This window comes from Stigmatopora nigra, unplaced genomic scaffold (assembly GCF_051989575.1).
Source record: "Stigmatopora nigra isolate UIUO_SnigA unplaced genomic scaffold, RoL_Snig_1.1 HiC_scaffold_95, whole genome shotgun sequence".
NCBI classification, from domain to species: Eukaryota; Metazoa; Chordata; class Actinopteri; order Syngnathiformes; family Syngnathidae; genus Stigmatopora; species Stigmatopora nigra.
In genome coordinates, this window is record NW_027551664.1 from 16,698 (window position 1) to 42,500 (window position 25,803).

Below are 25,803 nucleotides of genomic sequence, written 5' to 3' on the forward strand. Positions count from 1 at the left end.
ACAGGCTCCCGCCTGAACGGCGCCATCTTGTATATGTATATGTATATATATGTATATATGTATATGTATATATATGTATATATGTATATGTATATATATGTATATATGTATATGTATATATATGTATATATGTATATGTATATATGTATATATGTATATGTATATATATATGTATATATATATCTAAATATATATGTATATATATGTATATATGTATGTATGTATGTGTGTGTGTGTGTGTACGTGTATATATATATATATATATATATATATATATATATATATATATATATATATATATATATATATATATATATATATATATATATATATATATATATATATATATATATATATATATATATATATATATATATATATATATATATATGTATATATTTATCAAATTATGGTTGTAAATTATACACGGGTGCACTGTATTCTCAAATAAACACAGCATGCATTTTATTTCCTATTCATCTAAATTAGGCCCTCAGCAGTGATAGCTGCAATGTCTCTTGTGTGTGGCTTTAGAAATATTTTCTGCAATAATTAACAATTTTGAAGGCCTAAATGCCATGTTATTTTATGACGATTAGTTGGACAATGTCTCTCTTGCCACAACGCCACCCCTCATCATCTGCACATTCCCAACTCATTGTAAGATTACATTTGTTATCTTAGAAGAAAAAAAATTAGGTATTGATGAATTGTCAAGTTATCTGTTTGTGATTTACAGATTATATATTATAGTTAAGATGAGAATTTATAGTTTTAAACGGATGACATAAAATAATGGATGATGACAATTAAAAAAAATAAAAATAATGTACTGTTAAGTTGCAGACTGTATTTTGCAGACAATATAGTTTTGTTAACTTAATTAGGCTACAAACTTAAATGTAGTGAACAGTGATTTAAACTATCTCCGATTTAATTTTGTTGAGCCAGTTAATATTTAAATCTCCAAGCAAGATCACTTACATTTTGGTGTAATTATCCCTAAGTAGGGCCTGAAGCTCTGTATAGAATCTATTAGAGATTAATGGATGTCTGTATTTGCCGATCAAAGATATTGACATTTGTGGGGATAGTAATATTTAAGGCTGATACATTCTAGGTGGTTTATATTGACATTCACTGGGTCTAAGATGGCGGCGCGCACAGGTGCAGCGGCTCTATGCTCTCCAGTTTGGTGTCATTCTTTATTCTACAGTCGCCAGGATTTAATTACTCTCGGAAGGAGATGCGATATATCCGTCACAAGAGACAACCAACAGACCTACGATATCCCCGAGGACATCTCGAGACCTCCGGGATCTCCGTGGATAGTCAGCCCCCTCAGAGTACGTTGGAGGCGGTGAAGAGAGAAAAAGCAAAAGCGCGCATGCCCGGTGGGCCTAGCTGCTAAGCTAAGGCAGCAACCACACCGAGCACCGCTTCTGAGTATCTTTTTGACCAATGCCAGATCCATCACCCACAAAATGGATGAGTTGGAACTTCAGATTGCTACAAACAGCTTTGTTAAGAACTGCAACATTTTTCTCATCACAGAAAAGTGGTGGTATCGCTAGCTAGCAGAATGCTATTTTGAAACGATCGTACAAAAGAATTAAGAGGCAAAAGCAAAGGAGGGGGACTTTGCATGTTTATCACAATGAATGGTGTTGCGACAGTAGGATCATTAACACTCACTGCTCCCCGAGAGCTATTGGCAATACGGTGCAGGCCCTTCTATTTACCTAGAGAACTAACGGTCATCATAGTAATGGCAATCTATATTCATCCGGATGCAAAGGTTAAAACGGCACCTAAACTCCTGCTAACGGCTGTGTACAAATAGCAGCTTGACCATGCCGATGGAGTCTTTATTATCGCTGGTGACTTCAACAAAGCATGTTTAAAGACTGTTCTGCCTAAGTTTATTCAGTACGTCAAGTGTCACTAGAGGACACAAAACTGTTGACCTTGTTTATTCTAATATCAAACAAGCTTATAAAGCCACTTCCCTCCCTCAACTGGCTAGATCAGATAAACTCTGCCTATCCCTCACCCCCGCATGCACTCCACAAGCTAACAAGGCCACAAATAAAGATAATAAAAACTTGGCCCGAGGATGCCGTTTCTCAGCTGCAGGACTGTTTTTCCCGCGCCAACTGGGAACTTTTCGAACACCACAACCTCCAGGACTATATGGACACTGTGCTTTCCTATATCAAAAACTGCACGGACAATGCCACTGTTAATAAATGGATGTGGGTTCTTCCTAGCCAAAAACCCTGGATCACCAAGGAGACACAGGCACTCATCGAATGCAGTAACACCGCCTTCAGATCACAGAAAAAAGGTACAATTCAGCACTGCCAGAATGGAGCTGAAGAGAGGCGTTAAAAAGACAGGAAAAACCCAAATAAGATGTGGCAGGGAATACAACATATTACCAATTACAATAACAATAATATGTCTGTTAATGCAGATGCCTCACAAGCTGAGGAACTGAACTGTTTCTTTGCCCGCTTTGAGACTGAAACATCAGACCCAGTCTCAACACCCCCACTACCACCCTGCAGCAGTACACTGAGGTTTCAGGAACAGGAAGAATGACTGGCAATGCGGTCTGTGAACATCAGGAAGGCTGCTGGCCCTGGCCGAGTACCTGGGAAGGTGCTCAAAGGCTGTGCTGAGCTGGCTGAAGTTTTCACAAACATTTTCAATTGTTCCCTGCAAGATCCAATCATTCCATCCAGCCTGAAATCTGCCACTATTATCCCAGTCCCCAAAAAGCCAACCATTGACAGCCTGAATGATTATAGGCCTGTTGCACTCACGACTGTGATCATGAAGTGCTTTATGAAGTGCCATATCAGGAATACAGTCCTTCCCTCAGTTGGCCCTTACCAGTTTGCTTATTTAGCAAACTGAGTATGCTATCGCCATTGCTCTACACACAGCACTGAGCCACCTGGAGCGCCATAGAATCTACATGAGGATGCTTTTCATTGACTATAGCTCAGCCTTCAACACTATAATACCATTTTGACATTCTGACTCTCCCACCTTGGACTATCTTCTTCCATCTGCTGCAGGATAAATAACTTTTTAACCAACCGACCATAAACTGATAGACAAAACATCCGGGCGACCAAACGTCCGGTCACGGACATATCAGTGACTGTGCTTGTGTCTTGGAACAAAGGTTTCCCATCGAGGGTTTTCATAACTAGAACATTTCATATAGAGAAGTACTTGTACTAGAGGTACCTCTCTTCTTCCACCCTGTGAAAAGGATATTTTCGCTGTCTTCCAAATGTTCAATTCTTTTTTTCTCGGTAAAACTCACGGTAGATATATTTCTGCTGCAATGGCGTGCTACGTCCTTTAGCATAGCAATGTTACTTTTTCTCGGTCACTGTCATCATGTCTTGTTTTTTTCCTGGGCTCATTGGATTCCAGGAGCTGCTGACTTTTTAGGCAGTCATGTGTTATATGATCATTGTGTCAAAATATAATTTTGCTGACACGGGTGTTAGATTGTTTACACTTAACCTAAAATAGGACAAATTTAATATAATTTTATTTAGCGTCCTTTTTATGTCGTTTGAAGACAAGTTGAGAGTCAAGAGTGATTCCTAAGTATTTAAATTGTTGAACTACATTGATTGTTTTTCCTTGGACAAAAATGTTGGTGTCACTGTTAGTTGTTGCTTTTTTTTAGAAGAACATAGACAGTTGTAGATGTTTAAGTGTAGTTGGGATTTCTCAGGCCAGTTATTCACGCTCGTCATTGCATTTGTGAGTTCCTGTACAGCATGTTTTTTGTCTTTCGTGTGGTAGTATTGACGAACAACTTTCAAAAAGTCACACGAAAAACACAAAAAGAGTGAAGAAGTAGTGAGTTTGACGTTGCATGTATTCATTGATAGCATCTTTTTCTGTCTATTAGATATTGTTTATATCTTATCAACATATCCTGTGGAAACGTCCTTCCCGATGCTTTCAGGAGAGTACTGAAAGAACTTAACTTTTTAAAATTTCCCTGCAACAACCCATCATTCCATCCAGCCTGAAATCTGCCGCCATTTTATTGTCTTTAAACGTCCCCTCACCGTAATGTTTGCCATGACAGCACATCACAATAGTTAAGGCTGATCGAAGGTCTTGCGGTCGATCGTTAAAATATAAATCTTGATACCTGTGTAATGTGTAAGCTATTATTTCACCCAGAGACTTGGTGAACACTACAGATACTGCTATGGTTTGTGATTATGAAATAAAAAAATACGCTTTGATTTTTTTCTTTTTATTTCTTGTTCGAAAGTAACAACTATTGCAGTTCCATCAAAAATTCGAGATATTTGGACATTAGAGGCAAATTGACAGCCACATGTTAAACTTCTGGTAAGAGAATTGTAATTTGTCATTGAAAAAAGGCGAGTTCTCATTAAGATAGGCTTATTTCGCTTCTCGAATTGAATAATTTGATATTTTCCATTTACAAAGACAGGCATATTAACTTATAACAGGAGTCTCAAACTCGCGGGCCAACTGCGGCCACCAGGACGATAATTTACCGTCCCCGTCTAAATATGAAAGATTAATGTTCGTGCGGCCCGCAAGATTGATATGAAGGACACTGTATTCGGAGCTGAAAGAACCAATCACAGTGAGGTATACGGCTCAGGAGGGTGGGACATTGGCCCGGCTGTCTAGTGTCTTGCTCACTCACTCATTCATTCCTCCAATCAGCTGGGCAGAGGAGAAGCCTTGAAGCCGATCATTCCGCTTGGCGCGCACAGTCTTCTGCTGCTCTCAGCATATAACTGAATGAGGCGCTATGATCCGTGACCCAGCTTGTGTGTGTCTGTAGCCATCTCCGCGAGTGAAACTCAAACTTAACACTAAGTGTGTTAACATTACACATGAGAAATTTGGAGAGCTTCCGTAATCCAATGCGATCGGAGAGCGAAAGTGCACATGCGCCACAGACCTGCGCGACTGAAAGTTAAAAGTTCAACCTGAGACTCATTCCAAGTGGAAACATATTACAGGCCCAGAGATGTCTGATTCAAAGCCTGTGGCGAAGAGAAAGGTCAGAAATGAGCAGAGACAGTTTCAAGAAAAGTGGGGAGTGCAATATTTCTTTGTTGAGCACAGGGGCACCCCGACGTGTCTCATTTGCACTAAAAAGTTGCGGTGCACAAGGAATACAATTTGAAACGTCATTATACTACGAGGAATGCTGAGGAGTACGAAAAATACCAGGGAGATGAGAGAGCAGACCAGGTTGCCAGTCTTAAAACACGTCTTCTGAGGGAACATGATTTCTTCAAGAAGGCTAACAAAGAAAGTAATATAGCAGTCAAAGCTAGCTACACCATTTGTGAGCTGTTTGCTAAAGCAGGAAAGCCATTCACAGAAGGTGAATTTATCAGAAACTGCATATTACAGGTTGCACATATTGTCTGTCCAGAATAAAAAAGTCAGTTCAACCACATCAGCCTTTCTAACAACACAGTGGAAGAGGGCATTTCTGACATGTCAAATGACATTTAGGATCAACTGTATGAGAAAGCACAATGTTTATATTCACAGGGCTTGATGAGACCACAGACATAACATACACTGCCCAGCACGCAATATATGTCCATAGTGTTGATGACAATTTTGAAGTGATGGAGAAGTTGCTCACAGTAATTCCAATGCATGGCCAGACCACCCCTAAGGAATTATTTCACCAGCTGTGTGATGCCATTGAGAATGCTGGTTTGCCATGGAAGAGTTTTGTTGGAAAAACAACTGATGGAGCCCCATCAATAATGGGGAGGAAGAATGGACTGGTAGCACTTGTTCAGCGCTGCACTGCATTATCCATCAGCAGGCCCTCTGCAGCAGATGCCTGAAGTTTGACAATGTAATGTCTGTCGTTGTGAAATGCATCAACCAAATCAGATCCAGGGGCTTAAAGCATAGACGGTTTTGTGCTTTTTTAGAGGAAATGGAGTCTGAATATGGGGATGTGCTCTACTTCACTGAGGTACGTTGGCACAGCAGGGGAAATGTGTTGAAGAGGTTTTTTGAGTTGAGAGCAAAAGTAAAAGACTTCATGGAGATAGACGGGATTGCTGTTCTTGTGCTAAGTGATCCCAAATGGCTCATGGACTTAGCTTTTCTTGTTGATATCACAAATGAGCTTAATGTACTGAACAAGAAGCTACAAGGCCAGGGGCAACTTGTCAGTGCTGCCTATGACAACATGAGAGCATTCTGCACTAAACTTGTGTTATGGAAAGCCCAGCTCTCTGAGACAAACCTTTGCCATTTCCTAGCATGCAAGGCTCTTGTAAATGCAGGCACACCATTCAGTGATGAGAAATATGTTAAGGCCATTTCGAAGCTGCAGGAGGAATTTGAGCACAAATTTGCAGACTTCAAGACACACAAAGCCTCATTTCAAATGTTTGCGGGCCCCGTCTCCTTTGATGTACAAGATGCCCCTCCTGAGCTTCAAATAGAGCTCATTGACCTGCAGTGCAATTCTGCACTTAAAGCCAAGTATAGGTCCAGAATTACTGAGCATCTTCAAGCTCTATTGAGGGTCTCCACTGCTTCCTCTCTCAAGCCAAATATGACTCAGCTATGTGAGAATAAGCGCTGCCAGGTCTCTAGCAGTAAGAAGTAGGCAAGAGAAGCTGTGTTCAGAATATTTCATGTTTAATGTTCCATTGAAGTTCGGAAAGTTAAAGGTTAAAGAGCTGTTAATACAGACATTTGTAACGGAATAAAAATAATATAAATAAATAATTACCCAGCTACTGTATATCTACTGTATGCTCATTATTATATTTTTTTATTACTGATTGATTTATTTTTTGATTCATCTAGAAGTTAATTTATTTAATTCATTATTTTTTGTTAAAAAATAAAGATATTTGATAACGTTGGAATGTTTTATCAGCGCTTTTCTTGTGGAAATCCTGATGCGGCCCAGTCTCACCCAGAATCTGCCTCTAGCGGCCCCCAGGTAAATTGAGTTTGAGACCCCTGACTAATGTTATTGACTAATAATAAGCTTTTGATTAATACGGTTTCTCAGAAATACTATGCGTGAAGATTTTTGTACTTCTATTAAAACCATAAATATGGAGGTGAAATCTGTGAGCCAGGGGTTGGCTTGTACGCGAGAAATTGTAAAATTCAAGAATTTTAATGAAATTTTAGAGGTGCGGCTCATACACCCAGGCGGCTTATATGCGAGTAAATACGGTACGACCCTCTACTCGACAAGAAAAAGTAGTGATCTAACCCTTTAACTTTTGGTTCTATTGTTTAAAAATAAATAAATAAAACATGGCATACATGTTTATAGGTCTAGGATAGTTGGAAAGTTAGTTTTTGAAAAAAACCTACCTTCATAGATTAGGTTATAGGCCATGGGATTTGTTCTCCCATCAAACACTAAAATTGATACAATGTTATTTATTAGAGCAAATACGCTTTGTAATCTTTGGTAACAAACATAGTTTAATTAAATTTTTTGGTTAAGTAAAAAAATAAAAACATTGCATAATATCAAAATTGAGGATATTTTATCTGACTCGCAGGTATCAGGGAGACTCCTGGCACTTCTAGGAAACTTGGGATTTCTGTAGGTATAACACAGGTACCCCACTTGGATTAAGTTATTGAATGTATATTTAATTTAAAATCCGATTCACGTTAAATTGTAAGATGGTGGGCCGTATCCAGGAAAAAAACGTTGAATACCTCAACTCCAAAGACACGGACTCCCGTGAGCAAGCTGAGCCTATTCAGATTCTCCTATCTTCGGAACTGGAAGTACTGAGGTCCAGCTTTGTGGCACGACCACAGGGGTGAATAAGAACCAACTTTCTACAGGTTCTATACCATGGGTGATCATTACATCGATTGGCAAGGTACTACTGGTAGATCCAGTCTGTTACTTTCTTTTGGGCTTGAACAATGTTTTGTTTGTAACTGTGGCATAACAATGTGCTCACCACAATTCATACACTTTGTTTGAAAATGCATATCTAATAAAAAAAAAATCATCAGGATCAAGGATGGTGTCGAAAGCCTCGGCTAATATATACAACCTGTCAGAAGCAGCTCGGTTGTCCCTGGCTTGCCATTGTGTCCGAGCAGCTCCGAGTGATTCATGATTGTTTCCGGATGTGTATTTAAACTCGACTGAATTGGTATTCATTGTCGGATTGTACTGCGTGATACTGCATACATCTCTGCAAAGGTACCTGCGTAAATTCCTGCGTATGATTCCATGTCCATGCAGCCATGCTACCATTCTCCTGCTTGTCACCTGTTCTCCATGGTCCAGTTTGGTTTTTGTTGGGTTTATTCTGTATTACTATTATAAATATAGTTGTATTAAGTCATTTATTTGTTAAATCATTCTCTTATTATTCTCAGTGTTGCGAGGTCACCAATAATGCTTATGTTATTTACAACATAGTGACGCACTTCGGGTTTTTCTTTATGTAATTATTATATGATTCTTAGGTCAAGGAAGGCATAATTGTTCTAATCTAAATGTTGTTAGGTCTAGTCTCCTGTTTTTGTTATTGGTAAAATACTTTGATTGTTATTGTAGTTCCAGATGTTGTTTTTACTCATACGTGATGGAATGATCAACAACTCTGTAAATTGTTTTGATTAATGGCAATAAGAGTCGTACGAAAATGTCTATTCGGTGAGACGTTCGGAAGTTGAAGGAGAAACTCTGGCTTGCTGAATCTCCCCTCTGAGGTTTTTATCCGTGATCCATTCTATTTAATTAAATGTCAATAATTGAATAAGATGTCTGCCTGCAGTTATTGATAATTACGAACGAGGGTAATTATTAATGAACCTAACAGTTTTGTTTCGGATGCACAAGTCCTTGTTATTCTGTAAGGCTTTCTGAGTTATTAAATTTGTCAAACTGAGCACAATTCGCCTCGTCCCATACTGCTTCCCCGCTACTGGATCCAAATCCTTCCGACCGCGCCACGACGTTTCGGTGCGATCAAAACACGACCTGTCGTGGCTTCTGGTTAAGGCTTTCCTTTGATGTTAAATAGCTTTATTTTTGCCATTTGTTGGTAATCAGATGATTCTGAGTTTCCCTATCAATGACCTCATTGCCACTCCACAAGCCACATCCTTCCAATCTCGTTTTAACGGTTCGCAAACGAGTATGAAGCGTACTGGAACATAATCACAACCTTAAAATCTCAGACCATGGACCTCTGTTGGAATAAGGTGCTATTCCCTCTCTGGGTCAGGGATAAGGTCATTCTCAAAGTTTAAATATCTCTGGGTTTGGTTAACAAGCAATGGAAAATGGATTGGGAGATTGACAGTGGGATTGGTCCGGCATCTGCAGTGATGCAGATTCTGCATGGTCTCTCCTTCACTTTCTTTCTATACAATTATTACTGCACACTGCAATTATTAAACAATCAATTAATAATAAAAAATTTATTTTGTGCAGTACTCACCTGGCTTTCCTGTTAGTAGGATGCGTCTGGGAATAATGACTTTGTCCTCTGAATGGCGGGCCCAATCAACCAAGCCCCTCCAGCCTTTCATCGGGAAGGTTATATCTGCATTACTCTGCAATGGACGCTTGTGGATGCTTAAAACTGTGGAAGGTATAACCAAAGTTCTTAACCTAAGAAATACCCTGGATTATTATGGAGTCATTGTTTAGAAAAAAAGAGAAGTTGTTTGAGGTGACAGAGGCTAACTTTGAAGTATGAATGTATTTTATGCTTATTATTATGTCTTTTGGTTTATATAGTGTAGTCACTAGAATAGAATTTTGCATGACCCAGTGGAAACTTCCATCATGACACCTTTTAGTTAAGGGGGTGTCATCTATCACGACACTCCCATTTCTTTGTCTACTTCTTCCCGCCTTAAGTTTGTCTCTGTCACATGATCCTGTGTTAATAAAACCAGTTTGTCTGTGGGGAGTTGCCAGGAATTCCAAACGGTCATTCAGGAAGATAGACCATCTTTCTGCTCTGGCTATTCTGGCTTCCTCCTTCATATGAAGTGAGTTAAATTCTCATCACTGCTGGCTGTGTGTTTCCTCTGCTCCGATATTATTGAATGTATATGGTCTTAAAACTGACATTTTCTGGTGCTGATACCCGGGGATTCATTGCTGAATTTCTCGGACCGCGGTGGACTGAAAGCCGAGAATTACTGACGTCAGCTGCTCTTACTTTGAAAGAGAGGGCCTTTTCGGTCAATCGCGGCCCGTTTGAAGAAAGGAACCCGGCTGGAGAAAGAGGGGGCAGGCAGACGATAGGTGCATTTAAAATTTAATATATAACATGGCTGGTGAAAATCCCGTTGTTCCATTCGTGAAAGAGTCGAAGAAAAACGCTCCAATAGTGGGAGATAAGGAATGCATACATATGAGAATTACGTATGTCGTTAAGAAAATTAAAATAGAAACGTAAGGTATGCAACGGATGGTACGCTTAGTTGGATTAGCCAACTAGAGTGTCTCCAAGAGGCGTGTCAGTGACGCGGCGTAAACCTAAGGTGGGGGTTAGAGTCCCCCTTTGTGAAAAGGATTTTCAGAGACTGTTCAAAATAAGGGAAACCTTCCAAAAATAATGCACTCGGTGAGTAAAAAGCGCTTAATAAAAAGTAATCATTATATAAAGATATAATAAAAACGGAAGTACGCCGTGACGCGCGCAGGCCTTGCAGAATAAAAGAATAACGGTTATAAAGTCGACGTAGACTGATAAATAGGATAATAACGTTATTAAAAAGATAATAAATTAGTTGGGACGTCCCTAAAAAATCCTAAAGAAATATATTAATAGAGTAACATTTGACCATTGTTTGGAAAAAGTTCAAAACCAAAAACCAAGAGGAAAAAAGCATCCAGAATGGGCTCTGGGAATAGTAAAGAATATCCAGATGATGTGAAATTCATGCAGAGACATTTTCCTGACAATTGCGCCCATGTAGGAGAATGGACCAAAAAGAACAATGTACATGGTTTGGGGGGGGGGGGGGGGGGGGAATTGTTAGTGGAACCTTTGCAAACCATTCAAAGGAATTAAGAAGCAAGAAAAAATACGTATTTAAGAGATGGCGGATTGGGACGGGACATCCCGAGAGAGAACAAGATAAGGGTGGGGGGGGGGGGCTGAAAAGGGGAAAGCACATGTGAAGAAAAAATGGCTGAGCCGAGGACAAAGGAAAAATGGCGGCCAAATGGGGTGAAAAAAGCCTTTTTCCCTAGCCTATCTCCTACTAACCCATTCCAAAACTCGTCAGCATAACAGCTTTGATTGATACCAGGCCTGCAAGAGACAGTGGCCCCCACATATGCACCCTCTTCGTACAGACTAGTACCAGGCACCTTTTTACAAACAAAGGACACAAGGGGGGTTGCGGGGGCTCCTGGAATGCCAGGCAAGAGAGATCTCAAGTTACCTCGCACCAAGTAAGAGCAGAGAGAGATAAGGATTTAGAGGCAGAGGAGACAGAAATGGCATTCATCCAAATTATTAATGATATCAAACGAGAAGAAAACAATGCAGAAATGGCATTGATCCAAATTATTAGGTAAATTAGCATGATTTCTATAGGATGGAATAAGATGATGATATGTTTAGTGCACGAAACATGATTCATTGTCTTTCCATCACTAGATGAAATATGCTTTAGCGTGAGTCATATTAATGACTATTAAAATATCACAGATTGCATTAATATCAAACAATTGATGGCAACCAAATGCCGTTAACCTAGTTCTTTAGAGAACGATTAGAGCTGATAGGACAGCAAAAGGTGGTTAGCTGCCCACCTCTCCACTAGTGACAAAAATTGCTGACCACTGATGTCTGATTATGAATGAGTGTGAGCGTGAATGGTTGTTTGTCTTTTTGTGTTTTTGATTGGCCATCCACCAAGATATAATTGATCCGTTAGATATCAAGGAGGAAAAGGATTTAGCAAATTGGAATCAATTTCTGAAACCGCCAATAAGCCCTTTTCAGGGATGGCAGCGAAGGATTGGAAATTTGAAATCAATTTCTGAAATCGCCAATAAGCCTTTTTGGGTGGCGATGAAAAATCAAGGAAAATTGTTTAGTCCAAAGAATTTTTTGATGATAATGCATTGAATTGGAGGAACAAATCTGCAATGCGAAATTTTGAAGCACTGAAATGAAAAAACAAAAACAGTGCATCATATGAAATTCCAAAGTACCATTGATTTATAGTGGTAATGGCATCCAAATTGTGTTAACAGACTGATTGACGGGATTGATAAAAGGTCCCATATTTCGTTATGAAATCATTGCGCCCACATAACGAGGTCAACCGGACAACAAAATATGGAAATCTTATTTAGTAGACTATAGACAAAACCGCCATCATTCACTACACGATTGGAGCTGAATGATGAGTCTAATCTGGCTATCTGCATAAAATAAAAACGTTAAAGAAACACACTAATTTTGAGTTAGCAGAAGAAGACTGTGTTTTTCAACAGGAAACATGGAGAAGACGCACGAGCAACCCAAAATGAGAACGTCCGTACAACTGTTGCTGACCAAACAGCAGACATGAAAATAGCTGAAAAGGAGGATGCAGATCCATCTTTGCACTGTAGGGAGGTTCTCTCAGTTGAAACGTTTGAGGAGACAGGTAAGATACGCTTATTGACGCGATCAGACGTAATGGAAAGCATCCAATATTGATTGGAAATATTATTGCTCGAGAAGCAATGCCATAAACCATAAGGAACTTTTTATATTGGTTTTATTGTCTCCATAAAAGAGTGAAAGCGTTTCAATTGAGAACAAACCTTCCTACAGATTTTTAAAGTAAATGATAAGAGATAAAAGAGAGATTACAATGGATAGATATGTAACTAAATTTTAATTTTATGCCTGACTATTGGAAAATGTTGATTAAGAAAGTTTTATAGGAGATGATTGGCAAACTTCAAAGACAATGGAATGTTACATTTGCTAAACAAAGACTACTAGTTTGGGATATTTTAGAATTTCAAACAACTGAGTTTAATATGCATCACAATACACATTGTTAATTGCATTGGGACCTGATTACTAAGCTTTTTATAAGTAATGAGTTTTAATGGCTCTAAAGGACAATTATGCTATAAAATATTAACCCTGATAAACAAGGTGTGGTTACAGTTTAGTGCGTTCAATTTTTTTCAGAATTATAAATGTTTACATTTGTTTCTGGATATTAATTGATGTGAATGTAACTGTTGCAGAGAGCGGGAAAGCTGTTTTCCTGAGGAGAAAGCAGCCTGGTTTGCCCTTTGTATTTTTCCTATTTTTAGCATGATTAGTTAATTTTTGTAATTGCAGGAAAGGAAAATTCAAATATAGTTATTGATCTTAACAAGGAAGCAGCAATCGCAATAGAATAACAGCTAGCATATCTACTTTTGACTGATAAAGCATTCAGATTTTCACAAGCAAAGTGATGGAATAAGTAAGATTGTTGTGATTTTTGTCCATTTGAGAATTAAGCCCAACCAAGTGGCCATATGCAGGTGTTGAGCACGCGCTAAAGACGACAGCAGCTAAAGCAGCAGCGCAAACACTTACTGCACAGTATTCACAACAACAAAAACTGAGTCGAAAACAGTATTATTTGATATGCAAAACATTGCATCACAGAAGGTAGAGATGCATCTATAAAGAAAGGCACAGAACAGTCTGCAGAAGATCTGTACACAGCTAAAGGCCCAGCGGGCCTACCAAAAAAATATTCCAAAATTGAGCCATGGATTGAACCATGTCTCAACAGGGGGGATGATGGACATGGTACAGCGTGTGTTCCATGTCCCAGAGGTCTAAATACCTACTTTTAATTTTTTTGTAGGAACTGTTTGATTTGTTGCAGACATGGTGTGCAAGGTAACCTCAGGCCCACACGAGGACAACGTCCAAAAGAGTGTGGGACTGGTAGAGCAAATAAATGTTCATGGCAGACCATTTCAACATCCTCTATGGCAAGGTGAAACATGACAAAAGACTAAGGGCGAGGCTGATCTACTCACAGAATGGATGGTAACATGTTTGGAGAAGCTTGTCCAAAGAACATGCAAGCTGCCGGGATCCCCTTTTGTCTACTTTGCAGGAGGTGGTGAAGCCAGGTGACTGGATGCTGATCCGAGTCATGAAAAGGAAGTCCTGGTTCTCTCCACGATGGGAAGACCCATTCGTGGCCCAACTCACCAACCTCCACTGCTGCAAAGATTGCTGAGAGGTCTACGTAGATTTACCAATCTCAGGTCAAGGTGGTTCGAAACATAGGGGACTGTGAGTAGACTGCAAGCCGGACGGTACCAAAACCCTTGTCCGTGGAACATCATCAGACGTCTACTCACCTGCCCCGAGCGCCCCTCGCTTAACTTTGACATTTCGTAGACTTTGCATTCCCACGCAGAGGCCAAAATGAAAGCTGCCGCCACCCTCATCACAGCGACTCTACTATCAGCCGCAACCTGGGCGTGGCTGGATGCCCTGCCCACTGAGACTCGAGCAGGAAATCAAGATGGTCCCATGCTACTGTCGCAAAAAAGAGTGAAGTGGTATGAAAAGAACAATCCAAAGAATCGTTTTGAAGAAAATATGTGGTATAATTTCATGGTATTTCAGAAAAAACTAACTGGTGTGAAAGAAAGTTGTTATGTGTGTAGTCGTATGCCTTATTCCACAGGTATCCCACCAGTGTATCCCAAGCCCATCGACCCCTATACCTATAACACCTACACACCTCTATGGTATCCCGACATACTGAGATCACGGTATCTAGAAGGTGTATTAAGATCTGTAGTTCCCGAGGTTGATGCCACTGTACCACCTTTAACAGGTAGAAAATTCACAAGGCTTTTGAACTATGATTGGACAGATCTAGTTATGTTAAACAACGTCCCATACCCACGTGATTTTAAGGCTGTGTGTTTCACTAGTAATATGACATTCTGGGGTAAGTCCAGACCAGTAGGAGAAGTCCCCATGAAATTCTGTAGGGACATACTTACCCCGTGCAGACGAGACACCACTAACAAAGCCAGGTTCAATGCCACAGGAGTACCCATGGGTGCCACCTGCAGGGACTATTACACTCTCCCTGATGTAATGGGCACTGATCCCCAAGATGATGGGTATTGGAAGTGTGGGTATACAGTGTATTTGGGTTTGCCCACAGCATGGAATGGTCGCTGTGCAATGGTGCAGATGGTTCAAGATGCATTCCTTTTAAGGGGAGTGAAAATACCAGTAAGATATAAGATATTTACACCTGTACAATTTAAATCACATGATTCAATTTGGGGTAGTGATGTCCCTGATGATCACAAATTATGGTCCACCTCCGAAAAAGTCATACTGTCACTACTTCCACAGATTGGAGTGGGTAAAGTTATGCTCCGTGTAGAAACATTGAATTATCGGATGGGACTGATTATTAACCAAACTGTCAAGGCTCTACAGGGCATAGCAGATGAATTACAAGCCCTTAGAGAAATCGAGCTCCAAGACTGTATGGTCTCGGATTTGATAACAGCCAAAGATGGAGGTGTGTGCGCCATAGTCGGAGAACACTGTTGTACTTTCATCCCAGATGAAACCGGTGACGAAGGTAACATTACTCATGCAATAGCGGGATTGAAACCCTTGGCCAACGCTATGGCCTAGGATCACTCAGCCATAGGTGCATCACTTTGGTCGTGGTTAATATCCGGGTCGTGGTTCGCGATTCTGGTTAAATTTTTAACACCATTACTTGCAATTATGTTACTCTTCTGTATTTTTTCAATGTGTATAATCCTTGGTATGAAAGTTATGATTCAAAATACTGTCCAACATACGCTGGTAGCTTACAGCGACATACAGTATCACCGCGTGACATGCCGTAATGAAGATTCTCCCATCATTTTGAAATGCGACGAGTGATGGTATGTCGAGTCATCCGGGTTTGTACATGTCTTAACTTCAAAACTGTGTTCGCTCATAAAGAGGGACACAGAGGAATTTTCTTATATAGCTTTAAAACTATCTCACGTTTTTCACCTGTGCCTTCACAAATGACTTTATTGTTTTCTTATATAACCTTAAAACTATCTCACGTTTTTCACTTGTGCCTTCACAAATGACTATTGTAGGAGGTGTGTGCTTTCTTTCCTTTATTTAAACCCTTTTCAGTTGTCAGTTTGCCCTTGCCCTCGATGCCTTGATGCCTTGCTGAGTTGCAGGCTTGTGAGTACGTTACTCCCTGTTATATTTTGTATGTGTTGTTAATGATTTTTGGGTTGCATAGGGGGACTTGAGATAAGTTTAGACACCCCGGGGTATACATATAGTTTGTGCATTTAGACAGTTATTCCCCATGTCTAGATTATATTACATCAGTTTAATAGTGGCATCCTTCGGTCTTATTTCCTGTATTTTGTGGGTGTTCATTTGGACACCTGTCTGGGAGGGGGTTTTACCGTGTTTATTTGAGGGTGCCACTTTAATATCTCGTGCTTCCCCTATGTTATCCCGTAGTCTGTTTTAATGACTTTATTGTAAATAAAATATAACTAAGGCTACTTGCAGTGTTTGTCCGAACTTATCTTTGACCGAACCTGTCTTCTGTGATAGTTGCGACTCCCTGGTATATCATACCCCAGGGGGAGTCGTAACACGTCCTAATGATATTGACCCTAATAATGTTCTTTTGATTCATACAGTATCTCAGAAATACCACGAGCGATTTTTTTCTGAACATTTTCCCTTCAAAGTAACACATTTGTACTCCCTATTAAAACCATGAATATGGAGTTGAAAATTGTGAAACTGGGCGGCTTGTACGCGAGAAATTGTAATATTCAACAATTTTAAGGCAATTTTAAGGGAGCGGCTTATACGCGAGGCCGGCTTATATGTGCGTAAATATCAAAATAATATCACTGCAAAAGTCATTGAACAAGAGAAAGAGAAATACCATACCATAAATGTTTTGGTTGTTTTTGGCTTACCTATATTATCAGCCACTTCATACATGTCCTGAAAGTCTTTCATTCTCAGACCAATGACCTCCACAAATTCCTCAATCAGGTGAAATAGCTCGGTGACACTAGGGCCCAACTGCGGGAGACAATATGTGAGAACATGTTCATTTTATCAGGTCTCCACTAGCTCAGGGCAAGTTCAAAATGTTTTAATGGGAATTGTAGATGTCAAAGGTGAAGAGCATCAGGAAGTGACATCACCTGATTATAGTTGCTTTATTCTTACCAAAGTAAATAAGAAACTAAAGGATCTAGAAAGTCAAGACATGCAAGGGCATTTCTATTAGGGTGAAATGGCAAGTAACACAGCACCAATCATCAACAACTTGATAACACCATTTTTCTTTTCATTCATACCAGAAATAACTTTCTTGGGGCCCACGCTAAAAATCAAAGAATAACGTTACACTAAGCACACTCCGAAAATTCCCGATGTGTTAGAACTCGGTGTCGAAGGCATAAAAAACTGGACGTCAACGTCAGAGTGGCTCCGTACATCGCCCATAGCTCTGTGAATTGAAGTCATCCGGGAAAAGGGGCTTTCGGTTGGGCGGTTGTGTTCAAACACCACCATATGTCATGACCAAGGGTATCACACTTAGATCTTTTTAGGGGAGAAAATATTTTTGGAGACTTCTAGCCCTCCTCGCTCGGTCCATTGGATCCATTTGGAGAGCACTGTTTTGGGCCAAGCTCAGGCTGTTCTCCGCTGTCGTACCTGGTGGTCCCTACTGAAGTGGGTCTAATTTTGAAATGTGTATTTTGCCCATTTTTAGTCATGAAAAAATGAGTCTCAAGCTTCTCCTTCGTAGAGCTCTTTCCTGTAGCCAGATGTGTCCTTAAAGACTTGCAACATTGTTGTTATGTTCTATTTGCCGGTTCATAACAAATTGCTTACTGTATGAAGTAGAGGAAAATCCCATACCTATTTGGTTTCGGTACCATTCTCTTTAGAGGTGAATGTAAGTTGTCTGTCTGTGCGCATTACTACCTTTCTGATAACACCTTCGAGCACTTTTGTAAGGGTTAGGGGTTAATTGACCTTGTCTGATGCTTTAGATATTCTCTTTCCCCTCCCTGAATGCGTAATTTCTGATCTAATGTTTTCTACCAAAGCAGATGAGGAGGCTGCACCCTTCATTGACTCAGCCCTCACTGATTACACTCAAAACACAATTCATGCTTCCACAGCATTCACCTTGCATTCACAAATGTACCGAGCAGCCATTTTGAAGGGAGTTCCCAAGTCTGTGGGACAGGCTATGGAGACCAATCCAGATCGTCCAAGTGCTGAGGTAGTCAGGCAGTTGTCACATTTTAAACACCATTTGAGGAGACATGCTTAAGACTTCGAATCTAAAGTAGTCAAACGTCCAGTCAATCTTTTGGGCAGAGATCTCCTCATCGCCACATGCCCTCTCATCATATGCAACATTGAAGGACTCATCCTTGAATTTCTGGATGGTAACACCTACTGCTGCTCTGCCGCCTCTGCCGCCAGTGCCATCTTACTGTTCCCGCTTGTTGGACAACATCCTGTAGCGTGCGCCGCAGCCGACATCTACTGGGCAAGAATTGATGTTGACTCCAGTGGCTGGCTCGAAGCTGAACACTTTTGGACTCTCAGGTCACCTTGGGTTTGCAACCTGAGATCTTATATGTTTTTTGATTGTATGCATTGCACTCTGTACTCTGACAGATCAGGAGATGAGATCTATGGTGAGGCATTTCAGACAATCAATTAAAATACATGGGAATTGGACTTGTATTAGCAGTCAAACCAGGTGTTGCCTTTTCAGTGCATCTGACTCCTGAACAACACAAGTGGTACATAAAGGCAGATCCTCCAGATTATTCTATGCCTCCTTGCCACCCACATGTCTCCTTGATGGTCTCGCCTCAGCACAGAGTGAATGATCTGTGTCTGTTTGTCCTGGCATGTAAACAGACCACTGATTGGCAAGTTTCATTTCACTCTCAACTACTCTTTTCCCGTCACTTGCTGCTTATTGGATTTAATCTAACACATTTCTACCCACGTGAAACATCAGCTTCTGAATGGGCACCGTGGACATGAAACTACTGACAGCAATTTTGCTGGTCAACTTCTTTACTCCCTTCCCACATCACTGTGGTCCACGGATCACAGTGATGTTGGTTTCTGCAACGTCTCTCCTGTTGCATTTGAAATGAAACCAGGACAAGTGTATGTTCCCCAATACTCTGTAAAAGAGGCTGGCAATATTGGCATTTCAGAAACAATTGAAGGCCTTCTCAAAGCAGGAGTGCTGTGTGAAATTCAGGCACATGGTCCATTACCTATGTGTGATAAATGTGGCCAGCTTGACTCCCACTTTACCTGTGCCAAACCCACAATCAGCATTGTCTCAAATTAAATCTGCCAACACTCATTTCAGTTGCATTGACTCGGCTAATGCTTTCTTTTGCATACCACTCCATCGTTAAATGAAACAATTTTAAGCTTTTACTTGGAATGGTGTATGTTATTCCTACAATCGTCTGCCTCAAGGCTTTGTTCTTTCACCTGGTCTCTTTAACGACTTTCTCCCCCAGTTACTGTGTCCACTTGTACGGCCCCCAGGTGTTCTTCTAGTCCAATATGTGGATCACCTCTTGCTGGCTGCTCCATCTGTAACCTGTTGCCTTGAAGCTACCTGGTATTTGCTTTCTCATTTGGCCTCCGTTGGTTTGAAGAGTTCCAAATCCAAGCTTCAGATTGCACGACCAAATGTTTCCTTTCTCGGTCGCCTAATTTCACGCCACGGCACTGGGATGTCACCATCTCACATATTATCCTCCATCATCCTAAACCCACAAATGTCAAATCCATGCTGGCTTTTCTTGGCCTTCATAACTACTGCGGACATCACGCTCCTGAATTTGCTTAACTCACCCATCCAATGCGGCAGATGGTCAATGCTCGAGGTATGCGAAACTTTTCCAAAAGTCTTTGTTAGACCAACTTTTAGTGATTAAATACAAACACTGGAGCTTTTCAGATATCAGAACCGGGCCCACAATTTATATATTATTCAGGAAATAGCCATATTTTACTCACCAAAAATCCTTTTCAACTGTACACAATACACATTGTTCTTCATCACCCACTGACTGTACGAACATCACACAGTACAGTCCAATAAGTCGCAAGTCAAGCTTTCACTATGACCGGAGAAAGACAGAGAAAAATGTAATCTATTTTAACACAACCAAATATTCTATTTACTCAAAGGGGTGAACATGGCTGAAGGTCTACTTGAAGGAGAACCGCATTGTTGTGTAGAAAGAACTACAAGAGAAAGCTGACTCCGAACTGAACTCTACCAGACACCTCTTAACAACGCTGACTTGATTCTTTTCACAGACGGATGCTGCTTCAAAAGGCAATGATGACCTACAATCTGGATTTGCTGTAATTCGATCCACAAAACCAGGTTTTGAAGCTGTCCAAGCAGAAAGAATTCCAGGCTGTCAGTCGACGCAAAGAGCTGAAATATTGGCATTGACAGCCGCCATCAGATTGTCAGAAAGCCAGTCAGTACACATTTACATAGACTCAGCGTATGCAGAATTCATGTAACATTGAAAGAATGGCAACGAAACAATTTCCATACGGCAAACGAAATACCAATTAACCATCAAGACGACATTCTCAAATTGTGATATGCTTAAATGCTCCCAAAAGCGTTGGCAGTTATAAAGTGGAAAGGTCACTCTCGAACTAATGACTTTGTGTCGGCAGGAAATGAATCAGCTGATCAAATGGCAAAACATGTAGAAACAATTAAGTTATACCAGGAAAAATCAAGTCCAGAAGAAACGAGTGTGTGGATATCAAAAGTGGGCCTCAAAGATGAGGATGGTATTTGGCGAAAAGAAGGTAAATGTATTCTATCTCAGACATACTTGAGAAATCTAATTTCTAAAGCCCCTGGAACATGCCATGTAGGTGTGGATGAAACACAGACGACTCCACTCCTGGTGGCATCCTTTCATGAGACAAATTGTTAAGAATGAGCTGCAGGACTGCAACGTTTGCAGTAGGTATAACAGCAGGCCTACAAGAAAACAACCACAGGGGGTACCCAATCATCATGTGGACGCCCCTGGCCATGTAATTTCAATGGATTTCACTGATATGATTAAAGAGGTTTCGGGGTACCGATATTTACTAGTCATAGTGGATTCCTTTTTGGGAAGGCCTGAGGCGTAGCCCTGAAAATCTGAAACAGCAAGTATAGTGATAAAACATTTGGTAAATCATAACATTCCAACGCATGGGTTTCCTAAAAAAATCAGATCAAACAATGGAACTCATTTCAAAAATAAACATCTCCAAGCTGTGGAAAAAATGGTAGGTCCGAAACATGATTTTGGGCCTGTGTAACATCCACAATCACAAGGACAGGTTAAGCGTATGACCAGGAACATCAAGGAAAATATAGCCAAAGCTTTAGCTTCTTCCACGCTTAATTGGTTGCTGTGAAGTTGCTTAAAACAGGAGTCTTAATATAATGTGCATTTCTAAAGAACATCCTGTCTATAATCTCTGTCTTAATCTTATGCTCTTCCATGATGTCTATAATATCTTCTAAACTCGCCTCAGTGTTCAACTGTTGTATTTTTCCATGATGCCTACAATCTCAACTTCTGTACTTTTCCATGACATCATGCTGAAATTTAATAAAGGCATCCTTCACCTTGAAAAGTTAAGGGAGATCCACGGAGCCGAGCGCGAGCTACCACCTCGCGCCTCGACCTCTCTTCCGCCGGCCGGTGCCTTAAAATATAACACAGTCTCTGCCTCGTTTTTCCTTTGTGCAAGGTTGGTAATTACGTTGATCTGTTACTTCAGACCCAACAGTTGCAGGCTCTTCCAATGGCATTAATGAATGTTCAAATGTCATTAAATTCATCTCAAGGTTGGACCCCATTCGGATGTCACACTAACAGACATTTCCTGCAACCACAGCTTCATTGACAGCAGAAGTTCCAGGTCCACCAGGACTGAAACAACTAGCCATCAATTTCTCCCATCTGACAGAAAGACAACCATACACTCCTTTCAAAATGATTGTTTGTGAATATGTGTGGTTAAAAGTAATTAAACGAAAATGGTCTGAGCCAAGGTGGACAGTCTCTTCCGGGTCACTGAGCGGACAGCCACAGTTTAAGTACGTCTTAAAGGAAAGGGGGACACGTGGTTTCACATCAAGTCTACGCGACCCACTAGATCTGCCTCAGGCTCAGCCATCTTTTAACTGGAGGACAACAACAAAAAACACATCTATGTGTATTTATGTTATGGGGGACGTTTGAATTTTTCAGGTTTTGCATTTTGGAACTCAAATTTATTTTGAATCTTAAGACAACATTTTATGATTGAAGTATAGTCTACCCAGCGCATCCTAGGTCGACCCTCCTACAAGTGGGACGTACCGGGAAGACCTCACCAGAGAGGTGCCCGGGGGCTATCCGAAATCAGATACACTAATCAAATTGGTTTATCTTGGTCGAGATTAGCAGCCGCTCTGCCCCGAGCTCCTCCCGGATGATCGAGCATCTCACCTTATCTCTCAGGGAGACTCCAGCCACCCTGCAGAGGAAACTTGGTTTAGCTGCTTGTATCCAGGATCCTGTTCATGTCATGAATCACAGCTCGTGACCATAGATGAGGGTCGGAATGTATACAACATATTCGCCTTTCCGCCCAGCTCCTTCTTCACCACAACACTGCAGGCACTTATCCTCACAAGGGACGTGGGATGTGACATTGAGGACCAGGCAGAAAACACTCTTAATTGGTGACCAGCAAATCGCCGGGCACAAGGATATGGGCAAACATTCAAAATCACACCGAACAATTCAGAGGGTTCAACCAGTCAACTCTGAATGTTTTTGGGATGTGGGAGGAAACCCCTATAAAACCGACAAAAGCTCAGGGAGAACATACAAACTTTAAACCGGAAGGTCCAGACCGGGGATGGAACACTATCTAATAGAACTGAGGGAAATGCGCAAACGGCCTCTACACCAAGCTGCCGGGATACACCATATTTACTTGAGATATTAACTTGGATTCTACTTTAAATAAAACATGACTTTCATCAGGAAGCAGAAAAATAATACAAAATTCCCCAGTTTCACGAGAAATTACCAGTTGTGCTTCTTTCCATCGTACTCCATTTTCATCCCTTAGCAGATTGCTAACTGACTGGACAAAATTCTAGAACAGAGAACATGACATTTTATTGTTAGAAAAAGTATTTGATGAATCAAAAAAGGTATACCATTAGTTCTTGTGCAATTTGGGAGGATTTGATAAATAAACAAAGTAACCAATTTAATTAGTTAAAAATAGTGGCCAAACAAGTACACATTGAACCCTCTTAAACAGAGTAAATTTTATTTAACAAGGGAAAGCAAATATTATCGTATTAGGGGTGTGTGTAGAGGTGTGTGTAGAGGTGTGTGTAGAAGTGTGTGTGTATATATAGAGATAGAGAGTGAGAGCGAACGGGAGAGAGAGTGGGAGAGAGAGCAAGAGAGAGTGGGAGAGAGAGTGGGAGAGAGAGCGGGGGAGAGAGAGCGGGAGAGAGAGAGGGGGAGAGAGAGCGGGAGAGAGAGAGCCGGATAGAGAGCGAGCTAGAGAGATGGAGAGAGAGACGGAGAGAGAGATGGAGAGAGAGAGAGATGGAGAGAGAGACGGAGAGAATGAGATGGATCCATCCATCCATCCCTCTCTCCCTCTCTCCCTCCCTCCCTCTCTCCCTCCCTCCCGAACCCCCCCCCCCCCCTCTCTCTCTCTCTATATATATATATATATATATATATATATATGTATGTATGTATGTATGTATGTATGTATGTGTATATATATATATATATATATATATATATATATATATATATATATATATATATATATATATATATATATATATAGATATATATATATATATATATATAGATATATATATATATATATATATATATATATATATATATAGATACATGTATACATGTATGTAAAGTATGCAAAAATGTAATGTATTATATATATGCACACACTTCGCCAATTATGCCAAAAAAGAGTTCTCATTTCGTATCGAGTTGGAAAAGGTGTAAACAATTGAAGCGCACAAAGATGGCAGCACAATCTTCTGCCGTCCAAAGTGGTGGCAAGGCTTTGACCTCGGCGGTCATCTACAATCCTTACAAGGCGTCATTTATGAATGGTTGTGTGTGTATGTTAAGATTTTCTTTCTATGGTTTTCAAAACCGTGCAACATAGAGAGTTGCATTTTTTTATGGTGGCCAGAAACGGCTATTGGATCCTAATAAACGAATGATTGCATTTCTTCACTTTGTTTAAGTATGTCAACTCACTCTTTTATACATTAAACAATCATTTATCAAAAGAAAAAAATCATAGTGCAACAATTGTCTTTTGGTTCTAAACAAGCAGGTGAGACCGGCAAAGCCGCCCCCTGCTTGTTCCCCATAAACCCATGTACAAATGCAACCCTATAATTTACATCAAAGCCAAATTTGCAACATAACATATCTTTGGTTACATTGTCAAATTGAATTACTAGACAAACAAAAATTTTACCCTTATGTCTGCACTGCTTGGACTGTAATATGCCCTCCTGAAGATTTCAGTCATGTTCTTCAGTACATCAAAAATGGCCTGTAAATCACCACTGTAGTTGGTGCCATCACTAGAAGTCACCCTTAGTTTAGTCATCACTTCAGAGACTCCATCCCCCATGAGGCCACGTTGCGCTTTGGATAAATGATCCCGTGTCTAAAAACAAAAAATTAAATTCAACATATTTTTAAATGAATGAAAACAGCAGATCATGAATGTACTTTTTTATTTAATGAGGTTGACTTTCGGTTGAGATCAATCTTGTTGAACAATGAGCAGCCATTTCTTGTAGTAGCACTTTTGGAACATTGTAAGTAATCTCACTCTTGTATGCAAACATTAGTTTTTTATAATTTTAATTTTGTAGAATGAAGTTGATTGAGCCTGAAGACTGTACGATTACTATGCAAATGGTAAGGACATCTCAAAAAAGATGACTCTCCTGAGTGTTTTTCATAGTTATGACTGATAGTGCAAAAGGCTTAGCTTCTTAGCATATTAGCACTGCTTAAGACCTTTTACGACACTGGTGGCATCTACAGTGTTTTATGCAGTGGTCTGTTGGGGATACGGGAGCATGGAGCGGGACATGAACAGCCTGAATAAGCTGGTCAGGAGGGCCAGCTCTGTTCTGGGCTGTCCTTTGGACTCTGTGGAGCAAGTGGGAGAGCAGAGAATGCTGACCAGGATGATGTCCACCATTTGAGCTCACGTGTATGTCCGATAAGAAACAAAATTGAATGTGTCAGTCATTTGAATCATCATCCTAAACAGAGCACTTCATTATGTACTTGGATATTATTGGGGGCCCAGCCAAAGTAGCCCATGGAACCCATCTATCTATAATACGGAAAATTGCCTCTGAAACTCACCAAAATTAATATGCTGTGATAATCATTAGAAATGCACTTCATGTATGTTGGATTCGCCCAGTATGCAATACCCTCTTCATCAAGGATGCAGCGACGCAAAATCAACCCTGAGGTAGAAGTAACAGACAGATTTAAAAACATATTGTACTGCCAATGTATGTTGT

General features: G+C 40.4%; 1 protein-coding gene across 6 annotated transcripts in view; it reads right to left on the reverse strand.

The window, feature by feature from the left end:
- LOC144193142 (adhesion G protein-coupled receptor B1-like) overlaps positions 1-25,803 on the reverse strand; it is a 42,963-nt gene that overhangs the window by 16,403 nt on the left and 757 nt on the right. For 3 of the 6 annotated variants that reach the window (XM_077711953.1, XM_077711954.1, XM_077711955.1), the window contains exons 4-8: positions 25,640-25,746; positions 24,729-24,923; positions 23,271-23,339; positions 17,060-17,168; positions 9,516-9,659 (exon numbers count right to left, since the gene is read on the reverse strand). In XM_077711953.1, coding sequence (XP_077568079.1) covers positions 9,516-9,659; positions 17,060-17,168; positions 23,271-23,339; positions 24,729-24,923; positions 25,640-25,746 — 624 coding nt within the window. The remainder of the gene's footprint in view (positions 1-9,515; positions 9,660-17,059; positions 17,169-23,270; positions 23,340-24,728; positions 24,924-25,639; positions 25,747-25,803) is intronic. The other 3 variants (XM_077711957.1, XM_077711958.1, XM_077711959.1) reach the window with 1 other exon arrangement.